Source organism: Oncorhynchus gorbuscha, linkage group LG23, assembly GCF_021184085.1.
Source record: "Oncorhynchus gorbuscha isolate QuinsamMale2020 ecotype Even-year linkage group LG23, OgorEven_v1.0, whole genome shotgun sequence".
Taxonomy (NCBI): Eukaryota; Metazoa; Chordata; class Actinopteri; order Salmoniformes; family Salmonidae; genus Oncorhynchus; species Oncorhynchus gorbuscha.
Window position 1 is genome coordinate 37,705,261 of NC_060195.1, and position 21,201 is coordinate 37,726,461.

At 45.6% G+C, this 21,201-nt stretch overlaps 3 protein-coding genes across 11 annotated transcripts; all 3 read right to left on the reverse strand.

Annotated features, from left to right (window-relative positions):
- Positions 1 to 18: 18 nt before the first annotated feature.
- LOC124010605 (palmitoyltransferase ZDHHC5-B-like) lies at positions 19 to 10,713 on the reverse strand. 8 transcript variants are annotated; one of them, XM_046323261.1, is made up of 13 exons: positions 10,156 to 10,334; positions 9,914 to 10,009; positions 7,156 to 8,513; positions 6,956 to 7,077; positions 6,722 to 6,879; positions 6,240 to 6,412; positions 5,386 to 5,488; positions 5,201 to 5,292; positions 4,830 to 4,962; positions 4,553 to 4,661; positions 4,347 to 4,453; positions 2,878 to 3,809; positions 19 to 2,363 (listed from the first exon to the last, which is right to left on the reverse strand). In XM_046323261.1, exons 3-13 carry the CDS (start codon positions 7,302 to 7,304, stop codon positions 2,258 to 2,260), a joined length of 2,184 nt encoding a protein of 727 aa, XP_046179217.1. In that variant the 5' UTR covers positions 7,305 to 8,513; positions 9,914 to 10,009; positions 10,156 to 10,334; the 3' UTR covers positions 19 to 2,257. The 8 variants fall into 8 exon arrangements, 7 of the variants coding, with proteins under 7 accessions (XP_046179217.1, XP_046179216.1, XP_046179219.1 ...); XM_046323260.1 differs by having other exon boundaries at positions 9,909 to 10,009; XM_046323263.1 differs by lacking the exons at positions 9,914 to 10,009; positions 10,156 to 10,334 and adding an exon at positions 10,413 to 10,713.
- Positions 10,714 to 10,996: 283 nt separating this feature from the next.
- Positions 10,997 to 15,267, reverse strand: LOC124010608 (polyribonucleotide 5'-hydroxyl-kinase Clp1). 2 transcript variants are annotated; one of them, XM_046323269.1, is made up of 6 exons: positions 15,131 to 15,267; positions 13,150 to 13,424; positions 12,915 to 13,022; positions 12,694 to 12,813; positions 12,363 to 12,500; positions 10,997 to 12,210 (listed from the first exon to the last, which is right to left on the reverse strand). In XM_046323269.1, the coding sequence occupies exons 2-6, from the start codon at positions 13,420 to 13,422 to the stop codon at positions 11,515 to 11,517; spliced, it is 1,335 nt and encodes a 444-aa protein (XP_046179225.1). In that variant the 5' UTR covers positions 13,423 to 13,424; positions 15,131 to 15,267; the 3' UTR covers positions 10,997 to 11,514. The 2 variants fall into 2 exon arrangements, with proteins under 2 accessions (XP_046179225.1, XP_046179226.1); XM_046323270.1 differs by lacking the exon at positions 15,131 to 15,267 and having other exon boundaries at positions 13,150 to 13,558.
- Positions 15,268 to 18,788: 3,521 nt separating this feature from the next.
- On the reverse strand, positions 18,789 to 20,752 carry selenoh (selenoprotein H). Its single transcript, XM_046324527.1, has 5 exons — positions 20,645 to 20,752; positions 20,115 to 20,235; positions 19,535 to 19,677; positions 19,334 to 19,455; positions 18,789 to 19,054 (listed from the first exon to the last, which is right to left on the reverse strand). Exons 1-4 carry the CDS (start codon positions 20,664 to 20,666, stop codon positions 19,349 to 19,351), a joined length of 393 nt encoding a protein of 130 aa, XP_046180483.1. The 5' UTR covers positions 20,667 to 20,752; the 3' UTR covers positions 18,789 to 19,054; positions 19,334 to 19,348.
- Positions 20,753 to 21,201: the final 449 nt, after the last annotated feature.

The window sequence follows — 21,201 nt, forward strand, 5'->3', positions numbered from 1 at the left end:
GACAGACACGCTTTTCCGTCAGGTTGACCTTTTATTCTGAGAAGACACCTTAAACTCTTAAGGCCATTTTGGAAATGTCTTCTCCATGTTCATCAGAAATATTTGACACTCTCCATTCAGCACAACCCACAACAATAGCAGCATTCTTATTTACTCACGTATATTCTGTTGTTCAAAGCCCCCTTCCCCACCAGGAGAAAGTAAGACTCTCTCTAACCCTGTATGTCTGACTGCTTGTACTCATATAAACCAGGTGTGCATTTGACAAGGATATTCTCACACATACACACCGGGAGTGCATTCAACAACACACAGAATCACATGCACACCTACATGGGGAGGGGGTGCATACAAACACTGACTGTGGCCACACTGCTGTGTGATTGGTTGATAGTTTGTGTGCTTCAGAATTCCCTGAACATAAAACGTGCTACATTCAGCTAGCTTTGACATTCCAACTCTGTAGTGGGCTTGGATTAAACACACCTCCTCCTCCTCCTCTCAACCACGCACACTCCTGACACACAAACACATCTTTCTGTTTCTGACTGTGCCTTCCTAAACCTATTCATGGGCAAAATGTTCACTGTACCATAAAGATATATATATATTTTTTAAACAACAGAAAGCAGATAAGGAAATCAAGAGGCCAGAATGTCAACAAAACCAATTAAAAATATGAAATACAATAGTTGTAAGAAATACTTTAAAATATATTTTTCAAACGCTTTGTTTTACTACGAACGGTCTCAAGGCAAAAAACGATCAAAACAGTCCTCAATTTCAAACCAACCCCGGCATCTGTAGCCTCCTAGACACATCATACATATACAAACAAAGACAAAATAATACCTATATTTATATCACCCCCCAGAATTTGATTTGTTGGAATCTTCCAATTATATTAGAATCTAAGGACAAGGCACTATGATAGGGATGTGGTCTCTGAGTAGAAGTTACACTTCTGGGAATAGATTTAGAACCAGTTTACACTCCCTTAGTGCCCTAACAATTAGGGGCAAACGGCCTCAATGTGTAGGGGCAACTTCCTCTAACTCCTGGATATAGAGATTGGTTTGAAATTGTGTTCAGGACTCAAAGGTTTTCCTGTCCGATAAAATAAACATGACCCCTCACACTCTTAACATGTTTGGCTGACCATCCTTAAAGTTTTTCTAGCACTGATTGACAGAACACATTTTGAACAACAAAATGACAGGCAAATCATTTAAAATCTACGAAGACAAAAATTTGCATAATGTATCAATAATTAACATTTCTAGTGTACATTCCACAAAGAGGCGTGTACTGTATTTATGATTCGGAATAAACATTTTCTTTGTGGCTTTCAACATCCTCAGTGACGGGCCTCTTCAGCTGGCCGTCATATATACGATCACCAATCTCTTTGGATGAGAATTGCAGCGAGCTCTATGACTGGCTGATACAGCCATCAATCAAAACAAGCGATTAGTCTAACTCACATTCATAGTCATTCACAAACCCCAAAATGCTATCTCCAAGCATCTGAACAATTGACCCAATAATTCTTAAAGATTCTTTAGGCATTTCTATAAAAACAATATAAAAAAAAAATCTTTATAAAACTCAAATTAAACTGTGTTTGCAGAGGTTGAGGCATCATCTCTGCAGTCTGAATATTGGCTGCAGACTAATTACATGGGTGATCCATTGTGATTGGTCCATCCATTTGAATGGGACAGGAAGTCTCGAACCACTGAACGCCACAATTGGCCAACAGTCCATATGCTCCCTCTCAGGCTCCATACTGATTGGTTCAAATGCCCTCCTTTCCAGGATTATATTTTATCGTATAAATTCTCCATGTCCTAACGTACCGAAATAAATAATCTTTGTATATATGCATTAAAGAGTTTAGTACCCAGCTGTCATAACAACGTTCATGTCTATGGCTCACAGACTGCGGAGAGGTTGTCCCATTCCATTACTGGTTATTCAGAGTTTCACTTCAGTCGCCATTCGATCCAATACGAAAGAAAGATCGGCAGTAAAAAGATGACCAGTGGCATTATAAAGATACTAAGGTCATTGAAGTACCAGAGAGCCAAACACATCTGTTCCACTATCCACTCCATATTGACCAAGAGCAGAGGATAGTCCTTTCATTGTGTGTGTGCATGTGATTGAATAACCATCTCCAAGTCTCCTCAGAGTAAGAACATTGGAATCTGTCCAGTGGAACATTCTATCTTCGGCTGGGGCGGATGTCTGTCACTCAAACCGATATCTCATAGGTGGTCCCTCCAACGCCAGTCACCTTCTTCACCCCGCCCACTGGTTTGGATGTGCTGTGATTGGCCAAGCCTGGGCGAGAGGTGGATCTGATTGTATAGGCGTTAGGAAAAGGGGAGGGGGTTAAGGATGTAGATAGGGGTGACAGAGGGAGGAGTGAGAAGAAGAGGTGAGTAGGTCCGATTCAAAAATAGACTAATAGAACAGGCCTTATGATAAGGTTACAAGAGTGGAAAGATCATTGAAAAGGAGGAAAAAGAGCCCAGAAATAGACAGTGAGAAAACAGTAGCATACTATAACTGCTCATGCTAACAAACACAATCACTCCTGTTTCACACACCTAAACACATACCTCTATATCAAGTAGACAGACTACAGATACAAACATCTATCCTACTACACAGTTATACCCGAGCATGGTTTTGATCAACTTTAAAAAGACAGACTCCTCATAGACAAACACACACAATCCAGCAGAAACACACTGACATCAAGAGGAAGAGGAAGACTCACACAGATCAGGGAGGAAGAGGGCTCATATAGATCAATCAGGGAGGAAGAGGATGAAGAGTAGCAGGCTCGTGGCTCAGATCTCTACTCACTGTGGAGCCTGGGTCACTCTGACTCCGCTCTCTCCCGACAAACTGCCTCCTCCCATTGGCCGAGCCTTGTGCTGGAGCCCTGCCTCCCCGGTGTAGGAGGGGGACTTCCTTAGGAAGGGGCCTCTGGGCGGGGGAGACACCGGGGGGTCCGGGGAACAGGCATGCGGGGAGGAGGGGGAGGGCTGTTCAGAGACGGGAGGAAGGGGGCGAATGGAGGAGGTGGCACGTAGGTGTGGGTGTCTGGAGTCCTGGTGGAGGAGGTGGAGCTGTGTCTCAGGGTGGGCAGCGTGTGGGGGATTCGGCGGGGGAGGGCTGAAGGCGCGGAGGTATGCCCTGTTGGGGGAGGAGAAAGAGGCCTCTCTCTGCTGGGCCATCTGTGCTGAGAGGAAGGGTGAGGTGTACCCCTGCAAGGGTACGTCCCTGACCCCGGGGGGCGGCGAGGTGGTCATTGCCGGGGGAAACACTGCAGGGGCGTGGGGCTTCTGTGGAGACAACTCGTGAGCGGCCGACTCAAACTCAGGGCTCTCGGACGGTGTCAGCAGGCTGTCGTAGGACAGGCTGCCGTTCTGAGGTGTCTGATTGGCCAGGCTCTTGTAGCTGGTGTCGGTGGTGCCCTCTGATTGGAGCGTGCCCAGAGTATTATGGTGTGTGTGGGCAGAGCGCATGCTGGAGGAGTGAGAACCACCGGTGGACAGGACCAGAGAGGAGGGGTAAGAAGTGTACGACCGCCCCCCTAGGGAGTACCCGGAGATACCCCCCGCAACCTCCCCACCCGTCCCACTGGACCCCCCGGGGCCTTCGCCCCTCTCCCCTCCACGTGCCGCCAAACCAATTACCGACCCCCCATCCAGGCTGCTGGGCTCAGACCGATAGCTGGCCTGGCGACTCGACTGGAGAATGGAGGGGGAGTCCAGACTGTCCCCACGAATCATCTGGAGAGCGAGAGATAGAGAGACAGAGAGAGGCAAGGAGAGCAGTAAGAGGTAGTGAAGGTAGAATGAAGAGAGGGAGGGAGGGTGGAAACATATGTTACAAAAGGGATTACTTTGAGAAGACATTCCTCAACAGAAGACAACAGACACTTCTACAGAGAGCCAACAAGACAGAGGACTTCTGGGGAAATCACAAGATCAAGACCACTAACATCAGCACCACAAGAACAAACACCTCAGAGGATACAGGCATTGGAAGTAGATGGAGTCACGAGCACAGACCTTTCCACAGACATTCACGACACACACAGAGAGATGACACTAACAGACTTACTCATCAACCGATGGCCACTGAGCGATCAATTCAAAGTAAAAGAGAGGGGGGTGGAGTTAAGCACAAAGGAAAGAAGGGACAGGACCAAGAGAGGGGGCTGTCAGAAACCTCTGCTCGTCCCACCTGGATGCCCTCGGCTTAACCCTTCTACAGCTGATCCATCAACGGATTTGACCTTTTGTTTAACGTGTGTGTACGCGTACCTTGTTTGGGTGTGTCAGAGCTGTGTGGTTCCTCTGTGGGCTGCTATAGGCCGGCTGGTACTTGTACATAGAGGGAGTGGACGGACCTTCAGACAGCAAGCTGCTTTCTGAGAAAAAAAAAGAAAAGATGTCTATATATAAAAAACAGTGTTACAAACTAGACAGCACGCCCGTGTGGGATACTTGAGCGTGGGTTCACTGCTCACCCTCTGTGTCTGCGCGGGGCAGGCCAGGGTAGCGGACCTCCGGTTTGGGAGGAGGTGGAGGCTCTGCATCTGCTGACTGGCTCTCCATCTGCTCCAAACTGCTCTTAGACTGACAGGGACAGGAAAGGGACAAGACTGTTCATATGACACAAATGAGAGCGAGCGCTGCATCTGTGAAAACCCCCTGTATGTTAGATCTGTGTGTGTGTGTGTGTGTGTGTGTGTGTGTGTGTGTGTGTGTGTGTGTGTGTGTGTGTGTGTGTGTGTGTGTGTGTACCCGGCTGCTGTGGTGGTCGTTCTGGATGCCGTTGTCCAGGACTTTGGCCTCTAGCTGCGCCTCAGAGAGAGGAGGACGGAGAAAGGGAGGCTGCACCTCCACTGTCTGCTTCCCCCGCCACCGCCCCACGTACCTGACAGACGGGAAAACACGTGAATGACCCTAAACTTACCACTGAAACAAACTTCATACTCCATTACACACACACACATATACATTGTTAGACGTTTTACTTAGTTAACAACCATAACTCTTAAGCTACACTGTGTTGTCTGTCCCCCCCCCCCCCCCCCCCCCCCCAGGGTCTTGTTCAACCAGAAGCTGCAACAGCAGAGGAAAACAGGAGGAATGAAGGAGAGATGGTCACTAACCTGGGAGCCTGAGAGCTACAGAGCACGTGCGAGACGTTCCTAAGACAGCCATTGGTGAAAGGGTTAACTCCACCCCTAAATTTCCCTGTAACCTGAGAGAGTGAGAGACACAGTAAGAGAATCCATTTTTAGATCATCTGGATCATGTCTCTCTCAAAGGAGCACACCCAGATAGACAGACGTACCTGCTCGTTAGTCGTCCTACCCCGAGCTACCAGTACCATGTGGAAACCAGTAAGACCTGCTACTGGGATGAAGAAGAGACCAGCGGTACACATCGTAGCCATACTGGGAACACACAGTCAAGGACACAACCTAAATCAGCGCGACAACAAGACTGTGTGTGTGTCTATGGACGTGTCTACACTTGACACTTACATTGAGACTTCTGCTATCAGAATAGGAAGATCGCATTGAAAAGACGGGTTTAGACGCACAAAAGTGGCTTTGTGGTCTGATTGTGTTCAGATCTGTCTGACCACTTCAGGAGCTGGTCAGAGATACATTGTGTGTAGATTTCTCCTCAGCCTGGACACAATCAGGCTACCAAAAGCATATAGAGTGGGCGACGTCATCAGCGCTCCTCCCACAAGTCTCCACAAAAATGGTGTTTTGGGAACGAGAGGCACCTTTTCATTATAACGTTGGGGGAAATACGTTCCTAGCGTGTGAGGAACGTGTTTGCTGGACTCCTAAACGCTAACCAGCTAGCTAACTAAAAAACATATATATATTTTTGTTTGGCTAAAGTTATGCTGACCTATTTTCAATCCCTTTAGCGTTGCTTGCTAGCTAACAGAGGTTAGCCGGCTAGTTAGCTACAGTAGTTAGCTACTGCCATCGGTTGCTGTTGCGGTATCATATTTAGCCTATTCCACCGTTTGTAGAATGGATACCGGCATTTGAATATAGCGCGGGAAAAGGGAATCCGGACACACCGTGGACACATTTAAATGTAGGTGTAGATGCATGACGAGATCAGATCGGAACACTAAAGCTACATGAACCTGTCAGGTCTAGACACAGCCTATAAGGATACGTGACAGAGGAGTGAACACTGTCCAGCTGGTGCTGGTGCTGGAGGATGTACAGCAGGCCGAAGCCAAACACTCCCATGATGTGGATCGTCAGGGACAACAGGAACAGGAAGAAGTGACGGTAGTTCCTGCGCCCGATACAGTTGTTCACCCAAGGGCAATGGTGGTCAAAGTCCTGCCAGGTCACACACACACACACACACACACACACACACACACACACACACACACACACACACACACACACACACACACACACACACACACACACACACACACACACACACACACACACACACACACACACACACGGTCACAAAAGCGTCAAGAAATAAGACAACACAAAATACCAATCAAATAACTTATGTTTTGCTGATATTTCTACGGCTGCCTCTGACAACTTGTTACGACACAGTTGTCACCTGTCATACCGCGTGTAATGTTAGTACGGTGGCAGTCTGGAGTAGTGTGTGTGTGTGTTTACCTCCACACAGTTGTCACACACAGAGCAGTGTGAGCAGCGGGGCGGTCTGTAGAAACGGCAGCTGGAGCACCACTTCATCCGGACCTGAATGCCCTTAACTTCCACCGTTTTATAGAGCGGAGCGCGGAAATCATCCTCTTTATCCTCATCCTCTTCCGCTGTGAACACACACACACTGAAACACTTTCTTTTCACCTTATTAAGACAGGCATCTCTAACACACACTCTGCTTACCTCTGGGAAAGACCCCTGGGTCCATAAAGGTGGCCATGCAGAAGTTGGCGAGGGTGAAGAGGAAGACCACAGCGTTATAGATGGGAATGATGGAGGAGACATGCTCTGACAACCACGGACACCTGGAGGGAGAGGGATGGGGTGAGAGACAGAATGTTTATATGGAATTCAGTGTGTGTGTGTGAGTGAGTGTCACTTACGTGAAGCAGAAGAAGAGCGTGGTGGAGCCGACCAGGAAAGTGGTTGCCGCGGAGACGGGAACGAAGCGACTGGGTCGGAACGGGCAGGGAGGAGAGGCGGCGGGGCCACCCACCTCCCCACCTAGTCCCCCACTACTGAACCCCGGCATCAGAGGGAGGGAGAGAGGAGGAGGGAGCGAGGTAGAAGAGGTATATCTAAAGAGAAGGATGTTGGAAAGGTCAGAGGGAAGACCTCAGTGTCCGTATGGGATAAGGGGGCATGATGGTAGATGGGAAGGGTCTTAGGTAGCAGAAATAGTATTATTAAAGAAAGCAGCCATTTGGGAGAAACATCTCAAGGTAGCCAGATATTTGCACTTTGGCCACAAAAACCACTTAAACTTAAATACTTATTTTATAGTAAAGTCTACACCTTTGTTTGCATATGTGTAGATCTTTGCAGGTAGATCTACAGCTAGCTAGATAGCTAGCTATACATTTTATATCTTTTGAAAACAAAACTATACAATATCATACAAAAATAATTGCAACTTTAAAAAAAATATATTTCCGTGTGGCTTTCATGTAACCTTATTTGGTGCAACAATATACATAAATCAACCAAATCTTTCCTGTCTACTGTAACAAAGACCCACAAGGGCACACACAATTAACTGCTTTTACAAATACTTCCTGACCTGGTGAGACAACAAACCAACCCTAACCCTCCACAGGGATCAAAACCTACATCTATCACTACTATTTACAAACTCTCTTGTAAGGGGCAGAAATTAGGAGGTTGTAGCAGGACTGCCTGTAAAACAACAGAACAGTGGTGTCTAGCAGAGCAGTGACCATCCACTGAACTCTGGTCTTGTACAAGGTGTATCTAGGCACTGAGTGTGTGTGTGTGAGACAATGTGATTGGGTGAGACAGAAAAGTGTGACAGAATGCTTGCAAAGGGGATAGTTCCAGGGTCTATATTCTGGGGAGGCAGCCGTTGGGACAAAAAATAAAATAAAAAACATGTAAAGCTGCCCAGTAAAAATCCAAGCCCGCATGCAGCTTTAAAAAAAAGCCTGTATACAAAAGCTCTAAAAATGTTGTATACACTATTCAGTGCTCTGTCCGTCTAAGAGAGCGTTCATATCCACAGGTGAGATCAGTCTTGTCTGATCAACTTGGTCAATTAGCTGTTTTTTTAGCGGTTTGTTTTAGTCTTTGTAACAGTGCAGGTAAAACCCATCCCATCTCTGAAACCACCGTAGACACGCCTCCTTTCCCATGATGCCACGCAGAAAGAGGAAGCCACTCAGACAACTGCAGGTCGTCTCAGTCCAGTGTTCTAGCACACGGTTGTTGTCTATGACAGCACCTCCTGAAACACATGGAAACAGAGGGCATGTTACACAACTACTAGATTACACCAATAGCATTAACCAACACCACAAGCGTCAACCATTAGGAATTACACACACAAAACCACAAACACGGCCAAGAACAACATATTGTTGCAAGGTGTGACAATAACGTGTTCTTTGCGTAGCTAGTTGTTGAACGCCACAGAAGTGTGTGTACGTCTAGGGAGTGGCAGGTCGTGTGTTGAAACCTGACAATTATGTCAACTGTACTCCATCTTCATTTCCCAGTAGTGACTAACGAGGTCAAAACGGGTATCTAAAAGCGTTTCTCACGCTCTCTCTCTCACACACGTATTCATAAATATACAACAGCACACTCATCCGCACAGATCTCATGTAACACCTGCGGGAAAAGTCCTGTTCCGTTAGAACACTGAAAACGGTTCTAAGGCAATGGTGGAACCTGAGCATTAGAACACACCTCTACTACAACCTTCAAAAACCTAGCTAGCTATTCTACACACCCGCATCTATGGCAGAGGCGCACAAAAGTACATACCGGTACAATCAACAACACCTGACATACAAAATATTCTGTAGATGATATATTTAAAGCAAACACTACATATCTTATTAGCACTAAAACAACCCTAAGCCTTCTCTACACGGACCGTGTCTGCATCTGTGAAAACAGGCTGCTGAATGTTGGAGGTCGTGTGACCTACTGTTAGCAGACGACTAATCATCTCCATGCAGCACACACATCAAATCCCCCTGATTTAAACGGCTGTTAATCCTGAAATATCCCTGTTCAGCAGAGTAACATTACCCTGCCTTTGCCCCTGTCACGTTAGCTTCCAAACATTATGTCTGTTAGTGACGAGTCTGACAGCCAGCACTTCACTTCTAGCAAGTCTGCTAACTCAAACTATAAAGTGTCCGATTGCATGCTCCATCGTCGATGCTAAACACAGCCTGTCAGCTAACCATGTTCTACAGGAGATGCTAGGTATGTAGCTAGTTAGCTGGCTACATAGGCATTGTAATTGTGTCCCAATGAATCTGTACATGTACGTTTATTTTACGCCTGCTGCGATGGGTTAGTGTACATGTGACAACATTAAAAGACAAGGGGATAATTACTACGCATTTTGAGAACTGTTGGGACTCGAAAGTTACGTGAAACTGTAACCCCCGGTATAAAGAAAAGTGACCTAGCCTAACGTTCGTTACTCCTTAGTCCAAGGACCTTCCTTATATGTTGTTAAGGCGAATTGGCTCTGGAAGCCAAAACAGCCAAATACTCCATCTAAACATGAATCGATTCTCAATTGGGGTACGTTTCTAGAAACACAAAACCCTCTACTTTCATATCACATTAAAACAATTTCACAAATGCAAAATGCACTTACTGTACCGGGTTAACAGTTGCAGCGGACAGTATTTTTCAGTGACATGTTTGTGGCGTTTGTCTTCCGTTTACACAGGTGATCGGATTCGCAGATAACGTTAGCTGTGTGCGTAAACAAACACTAACATGGAAATATGGCCGTGTGGGAACCCAAACGCTATGAAGTTGTGTAACAATTTAACCTTTTGTTTGAAAAATATTAATATTTGATGTTAAAAGATAAGGTCATTATGCTTCAAAAATCGTACCGCAAGCGAATCGTTTTCATGTTCAGACCGAGTGTCGTTAAAGATACTCCCTCGCACAGAAGACGCCTTCGTCCAATGACTCGTTATGTATAATGGAACAGATAGTCCTGATCAAGGAATACATGTTAGCTGACTAGCTAGCCAAACCAGGGCAAGTTTGTCGCGACGACCTGTGTTTGATCACCGCTTGAGACAGAACTATAAACAATCAGTTACTTGAATATTGGGGAAAGCAGTTCACCAAAAACAGGGCATACCTGACATGCAGGGCTGATGTTTTCAAGTTCTTAATATTTGGGTGAGTTTCGAGTCCCGAGGCTAGTTAGCTACTAGCTAGGCCAATAGGGGGGAGGTAATAATAATAATAAGAGGTATCGTGCAACGTCCAGAAACATTATTTTCCATAAAATAAATGTTTACATTTAACTCGTTTTAATTTGGAAGAAAGATTTAACAATCAGTTTTGCATGGGAAACAGAATCCTAATAATTACATTCCTTTTATTTTGAGCCGACCCCCGTTGGACAAAGCGGTGCACCTGGCGCCAGGTCGGTTCCAAATCGAATGCAATTAACTTTCAGCCGGTGCAAAACACACCTGCGCCCGGGCGAGATTAATCGAAACCCCTCAATGTTGGCACGCCGGAACTCGCTCCTTTAGGTGGGACGTTTGTCCAATCAGTGATTGAGATTAGCGTCATTCCCACAAATCTCTTGGCCTTCGCGGGTGAGTCGGTATGCGTATGAGGGACAACGTTTGAAAGCTTTCAACATGCCAGAGGTCGCTCAGGATAGTGGTCTGTTATCTAAAGCAGGTTAAAGAGTCATATCTAAAACATTGCTGGAAATGGCACATTTTATTTAAAAATGTATTTTCACAATAAAAACAATCATACCAAACAGTCTTGTGTGGGAAAACAACTTGAGAGAACTGATATAAAACCAAGACCAGTTTCTGTACATTGGAAATAAGTTGAATGAAAAAATATTTACAGCCGTTTTCCCTACTCCCTCAACTCCATTCCTCTCCACCCAACACTAAACCCCTCCCTCCTCTATTCAACACTCTCCACCCAACACTTGTGTGCAGTCTTTCATCTCTCCCTTATCAGTTGAGTGTGAAGCCAAATATTGACAGAACAGGTACCACACTGTTAAGCTATCCTTCCAACCCTTGTCATATGCCAAAGATAGATTTTTGGTACAAGGAGTGTAATGTTAGCTAAACAGAGCAAGCAGGCTACTGCTCTGCTGCCCCAAACTCTGTGCTACTGAAAATAAACTCCTTGACAAGAGCCATCAGATTTCAGACATACTGCATCTCTCACTCTTCCTCTGGCGTTTCCCCCTCTCTCCTCCTCTATTTGAGGTCGATAAAGCGAATGTCCATGATGAGCAGTGTGTGTCTGGGGAGGGGTCTTGGGGCGGGCGAGAGCACAGTCATCACCTGTGCCTGTGTGTCCACGTTAGTCACCACAATGAACCCACACACCGGGCTCTCCAGCAAGCCCCTGCGCACCCCCCCAGCCACCTCCTCCCCCTCATCGGCACAGCTTACGCTCAGAACGTGGTGTGTGAGATCGCGACCTGGGGTCACAGGGACAAGCTTCAGCTGGGTATCGTCCTGCGACATCCCCAGAGGAAGGCACGAATCGGGGATGGATGGCGCTCCGATCTTGTAGATGCGCACGTCAGAAAAGCGCACGTCGAAGGCGTGAGGGTAGAACGAGACACCGCGGAAACCGTAGAAGTACTCCCGGATCTTGTCGTCCCGAGCCTCGCGCCGGCAGTCTTTGGAGCGCTCCACGACCCCTCCGGATTTGGGTAACAGCACGACTCGGACGAAATGCGGCAGGTCCCGCTTCAGCTCGTTGTAGAGCCTCTCCTGGTCCAGCACCAGAACCACATCCACCTCGAAGGCTGAGGCGCAGTGGACCAGGGCCTGGTAGCCAGAACCCTTTACCCATCCACAGGTGTTGATGATGCAGCCACCCACACTGGCTTTCCTGTTCACCTCACAGCGCTGGGAGAACACCTCAGCCAGACATGATGTCAACTAGGAGGGAGGGAGAGAGAGAGAAAGAGAGAAATGGATGGGGAAGAAAGAGCAAGAAAGATTACATACACCAGGGGGAAAAAGTCCATTACAAAGTTCTGGGTTCATATAACCTAATGCCATAACCAGAGGTGATCGGTGTCATCTTTCACCTTGTTGTAGAGTTTGATGTTGGTTCCTGGTGTGGTGGAGCCAAAGTGGTAGACCAGTGGAGCCTGTACTGAGTACCCCTCCTCCACGTCAGCGGGACGCTCAATACACAGCGCTGACATTGTGCCCGGGACTGACACCTGACAGGAAAGCATCACGTCATCAACAGCACTAACCAGACACAGCCAGTCAACACCATCACAGAAGCATGATTAATTTCAATATTACATGCAATTATCCTTATTAGCATAATAGCAGTGATAGTAGAGGGGAACAGAGCAAAGAGGCGATATGCACGCCTCCATCCACAGAGACAACATATTCATGTCTCACCCCACTCTGGCCCACGTCGAGCTCCACCAGTGTAGGCCTCCTGCCCAGTCTGACAGCGTAGCTCAGCAACAGCCTGCACACCGTCGACTTCCCCACGTCTGTAGGCCCCACCACCATCACCTGGGGGACAAAGTTGAAGCAACGTTTACACAACAAGCGAGCATACACACACACTGACCAAGGGCCACTTCTCACAAACAGACACACAGCCGAACACTGACCCGCGGGCCCCTTTCGTTGTCTCTCTCCGCCTGTCGTCTCATCTGTTCCAGTGCGGCGTGGGTGTTCAGGTAGAGCAGCATGGGTGTGTCCTTTGATACGTACGCCACCTAGAAAAGAGTGAGATCAACATATTTCTACATCCTTCACTTCTAGCAGTGGTCAGATACCAAGGCAGCTTTTCAGCCATGCACATATCCCCCTCCATTCATCGGTTACTCCTCCACAGCCTCTCACCTCTGTCTTCCCTGAGAGAGAAACACTGCAGCCCTGCCAGGTGAACACAGCGATCTTGGAGCCCGGTGGGAACGTGTACTTCTTGTTGCGGTTGAGCTCCGAACCGAAGACTTCAGCCAATCCCGTGAGCAGCTCCAGCTGCACCTTCTCCCCAGCCTCCACCTCGAACCGCAGCTCTGTCTCTTTCTCCAGGTCGAACCTCGTCCCCCCACCAGCACCCGCCCCAGCCCCCGCAGCCTCCTCACCAGTCTTCTCTGGGCCCTCAGTCGCCATGGCTGTACAGAGACAAAGGTTCGATTTAGCCTCAACAACACTGATACTTCACCGACATGGCTGCTTCAACTCTGCCATGTGATAAGTTGAATTCAGTTGAATTGAAGCAACAGCCACTAGTATGCACGGTCCAATAGTATCCACATCCCTTTCATTTTACATTTACACTTTCATGTGCATATCAGGTGGCATCTGTAATCAGCTAGCCGCTTCCCCCTACCAACCCTCACTCACCTGCTTCTCCCTGGCCGCTCTTCCTGCACATCCCTCCATCAGTTATCAAAATATAATTTAGCCTTAACGGCGAGCGAGGCTGCAGACCCTGATGAGTCTTGTGTTGTTATATTTGTACATTTGTTTACAGTGGAGCAGAGCGAGCAAAGTTGATACATTGTATCATTTCATCACGTGTTATAAGTCCACTGTCATGCAACCTCTGAGTGCCAGAGAGGGGAAATTGATCACAGCTTCACCACAGGCATGTTTGCAGCAGAGAAGACAGCATGTTGCTAGCCTAAAAATTTTTTTTTTAATACAGCCATATTACCAGAGATACCTTTTCTCTCTATCGGGAATCGCACTCATTTGATGTAATTTCACAAACCATGTCACGGTCCGCTAATTATTGGTTTGATAACAATGTTGTTCAGTCATGTTACATAGCTAGCTAACCACCTAGTAACTTCACAGTAGGTCTAGGCAACAGATGTTTTATTTAACTCAGCGAGTCTTATGAACAAATTCTTATTTACAATGACGACCTACCACGACCAAGACCAAACACGGCCGGTTGTGATACCTGGAATCGAACCAGGGTCTGTAGTGACACCTCTAGCACTGAGATGCAGTATCTTAGACGGCTTCGCCACTGAATGGCATAGGAAGAAAGAAAAAGGGCATGCTACTCATGAAATGTGCTTCAAAGATTCATATAGGCCTAATGAAAACCTAAGCTAAATTTTAAAAAATGTATTTTTGGTGCTCCTTAATTTGTTTGACACCTAATGTTTCAAAGTTGAGAGCAGTGTGTGTTTGTGGTAGAGAGGGAGACAGTATGTGAGGGAGATGTGTGTGTTAACTGAAGAGTAAAGGCTTTATGCAATGTTTTCCCTTACTGCCACAATGACACGCAGATCATTATGCATGTAAAGTTATATTCCTTCCTTCCTCCAGCCAAATCACAGGTAGGCCTATACAAATATGAGCAAATCAGCCATTCTGTTCAGTATTCTATAATACACTGAACAGTGTAAAGTTAAATTCAACGTGTTGTACTGAGTAGAAGTGCGACTTTAAGTGACAGGTTTCTGCGTAACACATAAGCAGAACGTCCGGGGACGGGTCGAACAGGGCAATATCCCCCCACCCAAAAAAAGCAGAACAGTAACGCGTGCCAATCATTTACAACACGTAGCATAAATTACATGTTGAGAAGCTACAAATACGTTGATCAAGAGGGGTGTTTCTTTCTACCTTTATATATGAACAACTTGAAACGGATAGGTACAAAAAAGTGAGCGTATAAAGTCCAATATCATGCGAAAAGTAAATCACAATGCTAGCTAATGTTAGCATGTAGGCCAGCTATCCGGCAATGCCTGGCTAGAACCGTACCAGCGCAAACCTGCTGAATGCATAATAGAACTGAGATTTTATATATCTTTTTTTTGATAATCGTTTGTGCCAACATACTACATTTGCTACTTACAGGATAAGTGATTTGTCCTAAATTCGTTTTCAAAGCGTCCTCCACCTCACGGAAGACCACCATAGAACGATAGTCCGACAGACGTCATTCTTCTTAGAACCAATCAGCGTCTGTGATTGTGTGGCTCGTTGACGCGTTTTTTAAAAAGTATGAAATCCGGTTGATTTAATTTGCGGTGCTGTTGTTGAAGCACAAAAGCCTATGCATGCACACATTCCATACTTTTCGAAGCAAAGACAGGAGAACAGTATACAAACAAAGCAGCTTTATTCTCCATAGATTTAACTATATATATATATATATATATATATATATATATATATATATATATATATATATATATATATATATATATAAAAAACATTAGATAAGACATCTCACATTGGAAATTGATGAGTGGATAATCAGCAATAGCAGCACATTTAATGAACAAAAATACATCCCTGTTAGTGAGCATTTCTCCTTTGCCAAGATAATCCATCCACCTGACAGGTGTGGCATATCAAGAAGCTGATTAAACAGTATGATCATTACACAGGTGCATCTTGTGCTGGGGACAATAAAAGTCAGCTCTAAAATGTGCAATTTTGTCACGCAACACAATGCCACAGATGTCTCACGGTTTGAGGGAGTGTGCAATTGGCATGCAAACTGGAGGAATGTCCACTGGAGCTGTTGCCAGAGAATTTAATGTAAATTTCTCTACCATAAGCTGCCTCCGTTTTAGATCATTTGGAAGTACGTCCAACCGGCCTCACAATCGCAGACCATGTGTAACCTCGCCAGCCCTGGACCTCCACATCCTGCTTCTTCATGGTCTGAGACCAGCAACCCGGACAGCTGATAAAACTGTGGGTTCGAACAACCAAATCATTTCTGCATAAACTGTCAGAACGTTTCAGGGATGCTCACCTGAGTGCTCGTCTGCACCTTAACTGACTTCAGTGGGCAAATGCTCACCTTTGATAGCCACTGTCATGCTGGGGATGTATGCTCTTCACGGATGAATCCTGGTTTTAACTGTACCGGGCAGATGCCAGACAGTGTGTATGGCCTCATGTGGCCGATTGGTTTGCTGACATCAACGTCGTGAACAGAGTGCCCCATGGTGGGGTTATGGTATGGGCAGACAACAAACACAATTGCATTTTATCAATGGCAGTTTGAATACACAGAGACACCGTGATGAGATCCTGAGGCCCATTGTCGTACCATTAATTCGCCACCTATCCTCATGTTTTAGCATGATAATGCACGGCCCCATGTCGCAAGGATCTGTACACAATTCCTGGAAGCTGAAAAGGTCCCAGTTCTTCCATGGCCTGCACACTCACCAGACATGTCACCCATTGAGCATGTGTGGTATGCTCTGGATCGACATGTATGACAGCGAGTTCCAGTTCCCACCATTATCTAGCAACTTCAGACAGCAATTGAAGAGGAGTGGGACAACATTCCACAGGCCACAATCAACAAGCTGATCAACTCTATGCGAAGACAATGTGTTGCGCTCAATGAGGCAAATAGTGGTCACCAGATACTGATTGGTTTATTGATCCACGGTATCTGCAGTGCTTGACTAGGGCAGGAGCTCACCGGAGCTGAGTACCGGCACCTAATACTGCTTGAGCTCCTGTTTGTCTTACAGAATATTAGCTAAAAGTATTGTGGAGCTCCTATACCTTGATATAAACAGTACCGGCACCCAAAATGAGTACCAGCACCTATTTCAGTCCAAGTCGAGCACTGGGTATCTGTGACCAAAATATGCATGTCTGTTCGATCCATAAATGAGGGCCTAATGAAGTTATTTCAATTGGCTGATTTCCTTATGAACTGCAACTCAGTAAAATCTTTGAAACTGTTGCATGTTGCGTTTATATTTTTGTTCAGTGTATATTGGTACCCAGTGTTTCCCAAACTGTGAAGCAGTAACCCTCCAGGGTAAACAAGCCAGCTTCTCATGCATCAAGCCCCATTTTGTCACATTGTGGTCATCATTATTGACGGACATGATTTTTGAAGGGGATACTCAGGGAGCTGCTAGGGTTTTACTTGGAGTACACTGACAGTATATTGAACATATTTTTGGGAACCACAGTTGTCAGTAACCTAATAGAGGAGATGTGTTGCACTGCAAAGAGACACCGCTAGAAGTCATCGGTGTCCTTGCCAGAGGAGCTTGTCGCTTGGGTCATCAGAAGAAGAACAAGGATAAAGGAGAAACTGACAGACGGTTTTCAAAAATGATTTTGGATCAGTGGATCATACTGATAATAGTTGAGTTAGGTAAAGCAATCTACTGTAAGTGTCAGGGCTCAGTCCGAAATACAGACCTTCACTGGGTCTCTATTCATTCTTCAGTGCCTCCTCCAGGGCTGCAACCACAATTGCAGGTTCAGGGAACTTCAGCCTGGCAGTTGGGCCTAGCTTTATGCCCATCCAGAGGCACACCGCCACAGGAAGGAAAGATGGTTAGTACAAGAAAAAGGACAGCTTCTGGGTGCCGCCGTGTCATGCCAAAGATAAACAATATGGTCCGTATTTCCAGACAGAGTTGTGCACTAAAAAGCACTTTCAATGACGAGTCTGTGTCCAGTAAACAGGCCCTATGACATGGAAGTAATCACCTTTCCCTCCCTCCACAAAAGTGACCTCCAGGCTTTTCTTGCAGGGTTTCTGGGGGTTCAGAACAACAATGAGGATTGGACGGGCGGCCAGGAGGGCGTCTCGCATCCCCCTCAGCACACGTATTAGCTCTTACTGCAGAACGACAGAACAGTCACAACTCACTATCACACATTTTCATTTTCAGAGGCAATTTGTCTACGACTTTTAAGTGTTCTGTTCTTTTCCTGTACACTGAGATTATCCAGATGGTACAGATGAGCTATTGGTGATGGGAATAAATTGATGTGGTTATGGGAAATTAACTCAAATGTATTTACCTAAATTGATGTGTGGTCCTAAAAGGGGTAATATTCTTTAGGGGGTGGCTGTGGGTATTTCAGTACTCAATGACCCCCCCTCTCCCTCTGTTGTCCAAGTCCTGCTCCTCTTTTCTCCCTCTTCCACGGTCTCCTCCTCCTCCGGTCCACCCTTGTTGCTTCCCAACCAAAACACATGCAAAAAAAAGCTTTACCAACAGCAGTCAATCTGTTACTGAACTTCACAGCTGCACTGTTTAAGTATTTTTTCTGTTAAATGTTCAGTGGACATTTCAAAGTAGTCCTTGCACATAGAATAGTTTAACACCTTCAATCATTGGATTTGACATATTTTAAAGTGAAAAATCTAAGTCTCAGCATCACTCTGTTATGGTGGAATTGCCTGACCAAATATCCATTTAGGTGCCATAACATGTGTACGGCTTAAAATAGAAAGACTGACAGGACAGGCATCAAATAAATAATGTTGGAGGGTGAACATCTGGGGGTGAATAAGTTCCACGTTGGAATTAGAAAAAAAGCATAAATAAAACAGGTGATGGAGGTGCAAGAGACCGAGGGCATCGGATGGCCGTTTATGTCCTCTGCTTAATTTAGTTCATATCATATTTTACGAATAGCAAGTTAATTCCAAATTCCATTCACAGCCAGCCAAGCACATGTTACCTACTTCAAAATGATGCCTAATTGCCAAACGTGACACACTGAAGGAAATGTAGAAACAATCTTTATTCTTCATAGACATACAAAAGCAGGTGAAAGATTTTACAGCCTTATTGGATAATATGAACGAGAAGAGAACAGTAAAAGCAGCAATATGGTAAAAGAGGGTCTGTGAGAGACACCATTAGATGTCACTGTGTATCCAGGCCAGAGGAGCTTGACGCTGGGGTCATCAGAGGAAGGACTAGGGTGCAACCCGGTTGGTCAGTCCTCATCATTCTGCGTCCAGCTGCTACAAACCCCAGATGACTGGCTGCAAAGAACAAGAGGGAGAATTCACTATTTTAGCCAAAAATTATCATGGACAATTGGATAATGACATATTTGATCCAATCAAATAAGTGGATTGCATTTATTTAGTGCTGTTCTCTTGGTCTGTTTTATTACTGGCTCTAGTATCCAAACCCTCTCAACCAGTCTGGCCAGTTCAAATGGCTTTCTTTCTCTCACAGTTTTGGTCAATCTGATTTGAATCCAGTCTTTTGAATTCGACCTTGAAGCACATAACTTTTAAAGTTCTGCCTATACAGACCTTCATAAAAGGTGTCTATTCAGTCTTTAGCTCCTTCTCCAGGGCAGAAACTACAACCTCAGGCTCGGGAAACTTCAGCTTGCGAGGTGGGCCTTTCTTTATCCCTGACCACAGACAAACCTCTGTAGGGGAGGAGAGTAATGGATTAAACAAAAGGAGACGATAGACATTTCACACAGATAGATCCCTGGACATCCTTACCTTTCTCTCCTTCAAACAGAATCACTTCAAAACTTTTACTCCGGGGCTTCTGGGGGTTCAGCACCACAGTGAGGTCTGGACAGGCAGCCAGGAGGGCAACTCGGACCCCCTCGGCATTACGCCCATACACTCGTCAGCTTTTACTGCCGTAAGACAACAGAACAGTGAGCGTTAGTTAACTGGTTGTGTTTATCTGCAGCAGAGATGTAGCTTATTTGTTCGCACTTTAAAATTGTGCTAATTGTGTAAATGTTGTTAAGACGACAATAAGCTATATCAGGGCTCTTCAAGCCTGTTCCTGGAAAGCTACACTCCTGTAGGTCCTCACTCCAACCATAATCTACAACAGCACCGATTCTAACAATTAGCTGGTTGATAAACTGAACCAGGTTAGTGCCAACTGGGATTGGAGAAAACCTACAGAAGGGTTGCTCTCCAGGAACAGCATTGGAGACCCCTGAGCAATAGGCATGTCAGATGCCATTTTCATTTGATGGAAACTGGAATACAACGTACAATTAATTTATATTTTGCCCGTCACCCAAATGTAATGGGTGTTATTGGTGTGTTCAGTTCTCACCAGTGTTCAATGACCACCCTCTGGCCTTCTGTGACAATCTCCGGGTGGTCGTCCTCTCCTTTACCCCTCTTCCCCTCCACGGACTCCTCCTCGGTCTCCACCTTGCGCTTCAAAACACGACCTGTCCAACAACAGACAGTGGGGTTGGCCAGAGATGAAGAGGCGAATCGAGTAGTTTCACTCTCGCCGAAATGTACTTTCTATGCGCTTATATTTGTACCTAAACTTGTCGCCTGCCTTTCCGCCTTTGGGACGATGACTCCAATGTCTAGGACGGTGACAATCTCGTCATATATATATATATATATATATATATATATATATATATATATACATAGATCTCTGAGTTAGCTACTGTAAAAGTCAACAAGCTAATGTTAGTTAACTAATCGGCCCTTACATAGCAAATGTAGCTAGCTCGGAGTCGTCTGTCTCGGATTATGGTCTTGCGATTTATCATGTAAGTCAATTACAATTTATTTCATGAATGCGTGCAATTTTCTGAATAAAGTAGATTTTGTATAGTTTACCTGCTTTAGTACGGGAAGCCATTGCTGTTATCGATCTTGTGTAATGAGTGAACTTTCGCGGGTTTTGTGGGTTTGGGAAATGGGTTTCTTCTTCTTCGGTAGAGTTTAACGGTGGTTGGCATCCAATATATTGCATTACTGCCCCCAACTGAACTACAATATAAATACATGACACTTTGTGATACAAAATGGTAAAAGTGGAAACAGCTCAATGAAATAAAAAAACATTGAGTTACCCTACCAACTACACTCATTAAAACCCACCACCTCATTTGATCCTATCGCAGGCCAACAACCTGAGAGGACAGGACACTACCACTCAACACACCCTGTAACTCTTCTGAAGTCAACTCAAAACCCCAAGTATTTCTCTGCCACCACATCTATTTTCTGTGACTTTTGTTCCATCTCCGCTCTGATAACCATTGATATGAACACTAAGAAGCCAACCTTACTGAAACATATATCCTATTTGTTTTATATACCTTTATTTAACTAGGCAAGTCAGTTAAGAACATATTCTTATTTACAACGACAGCCTACCGGGGAACAGTGGG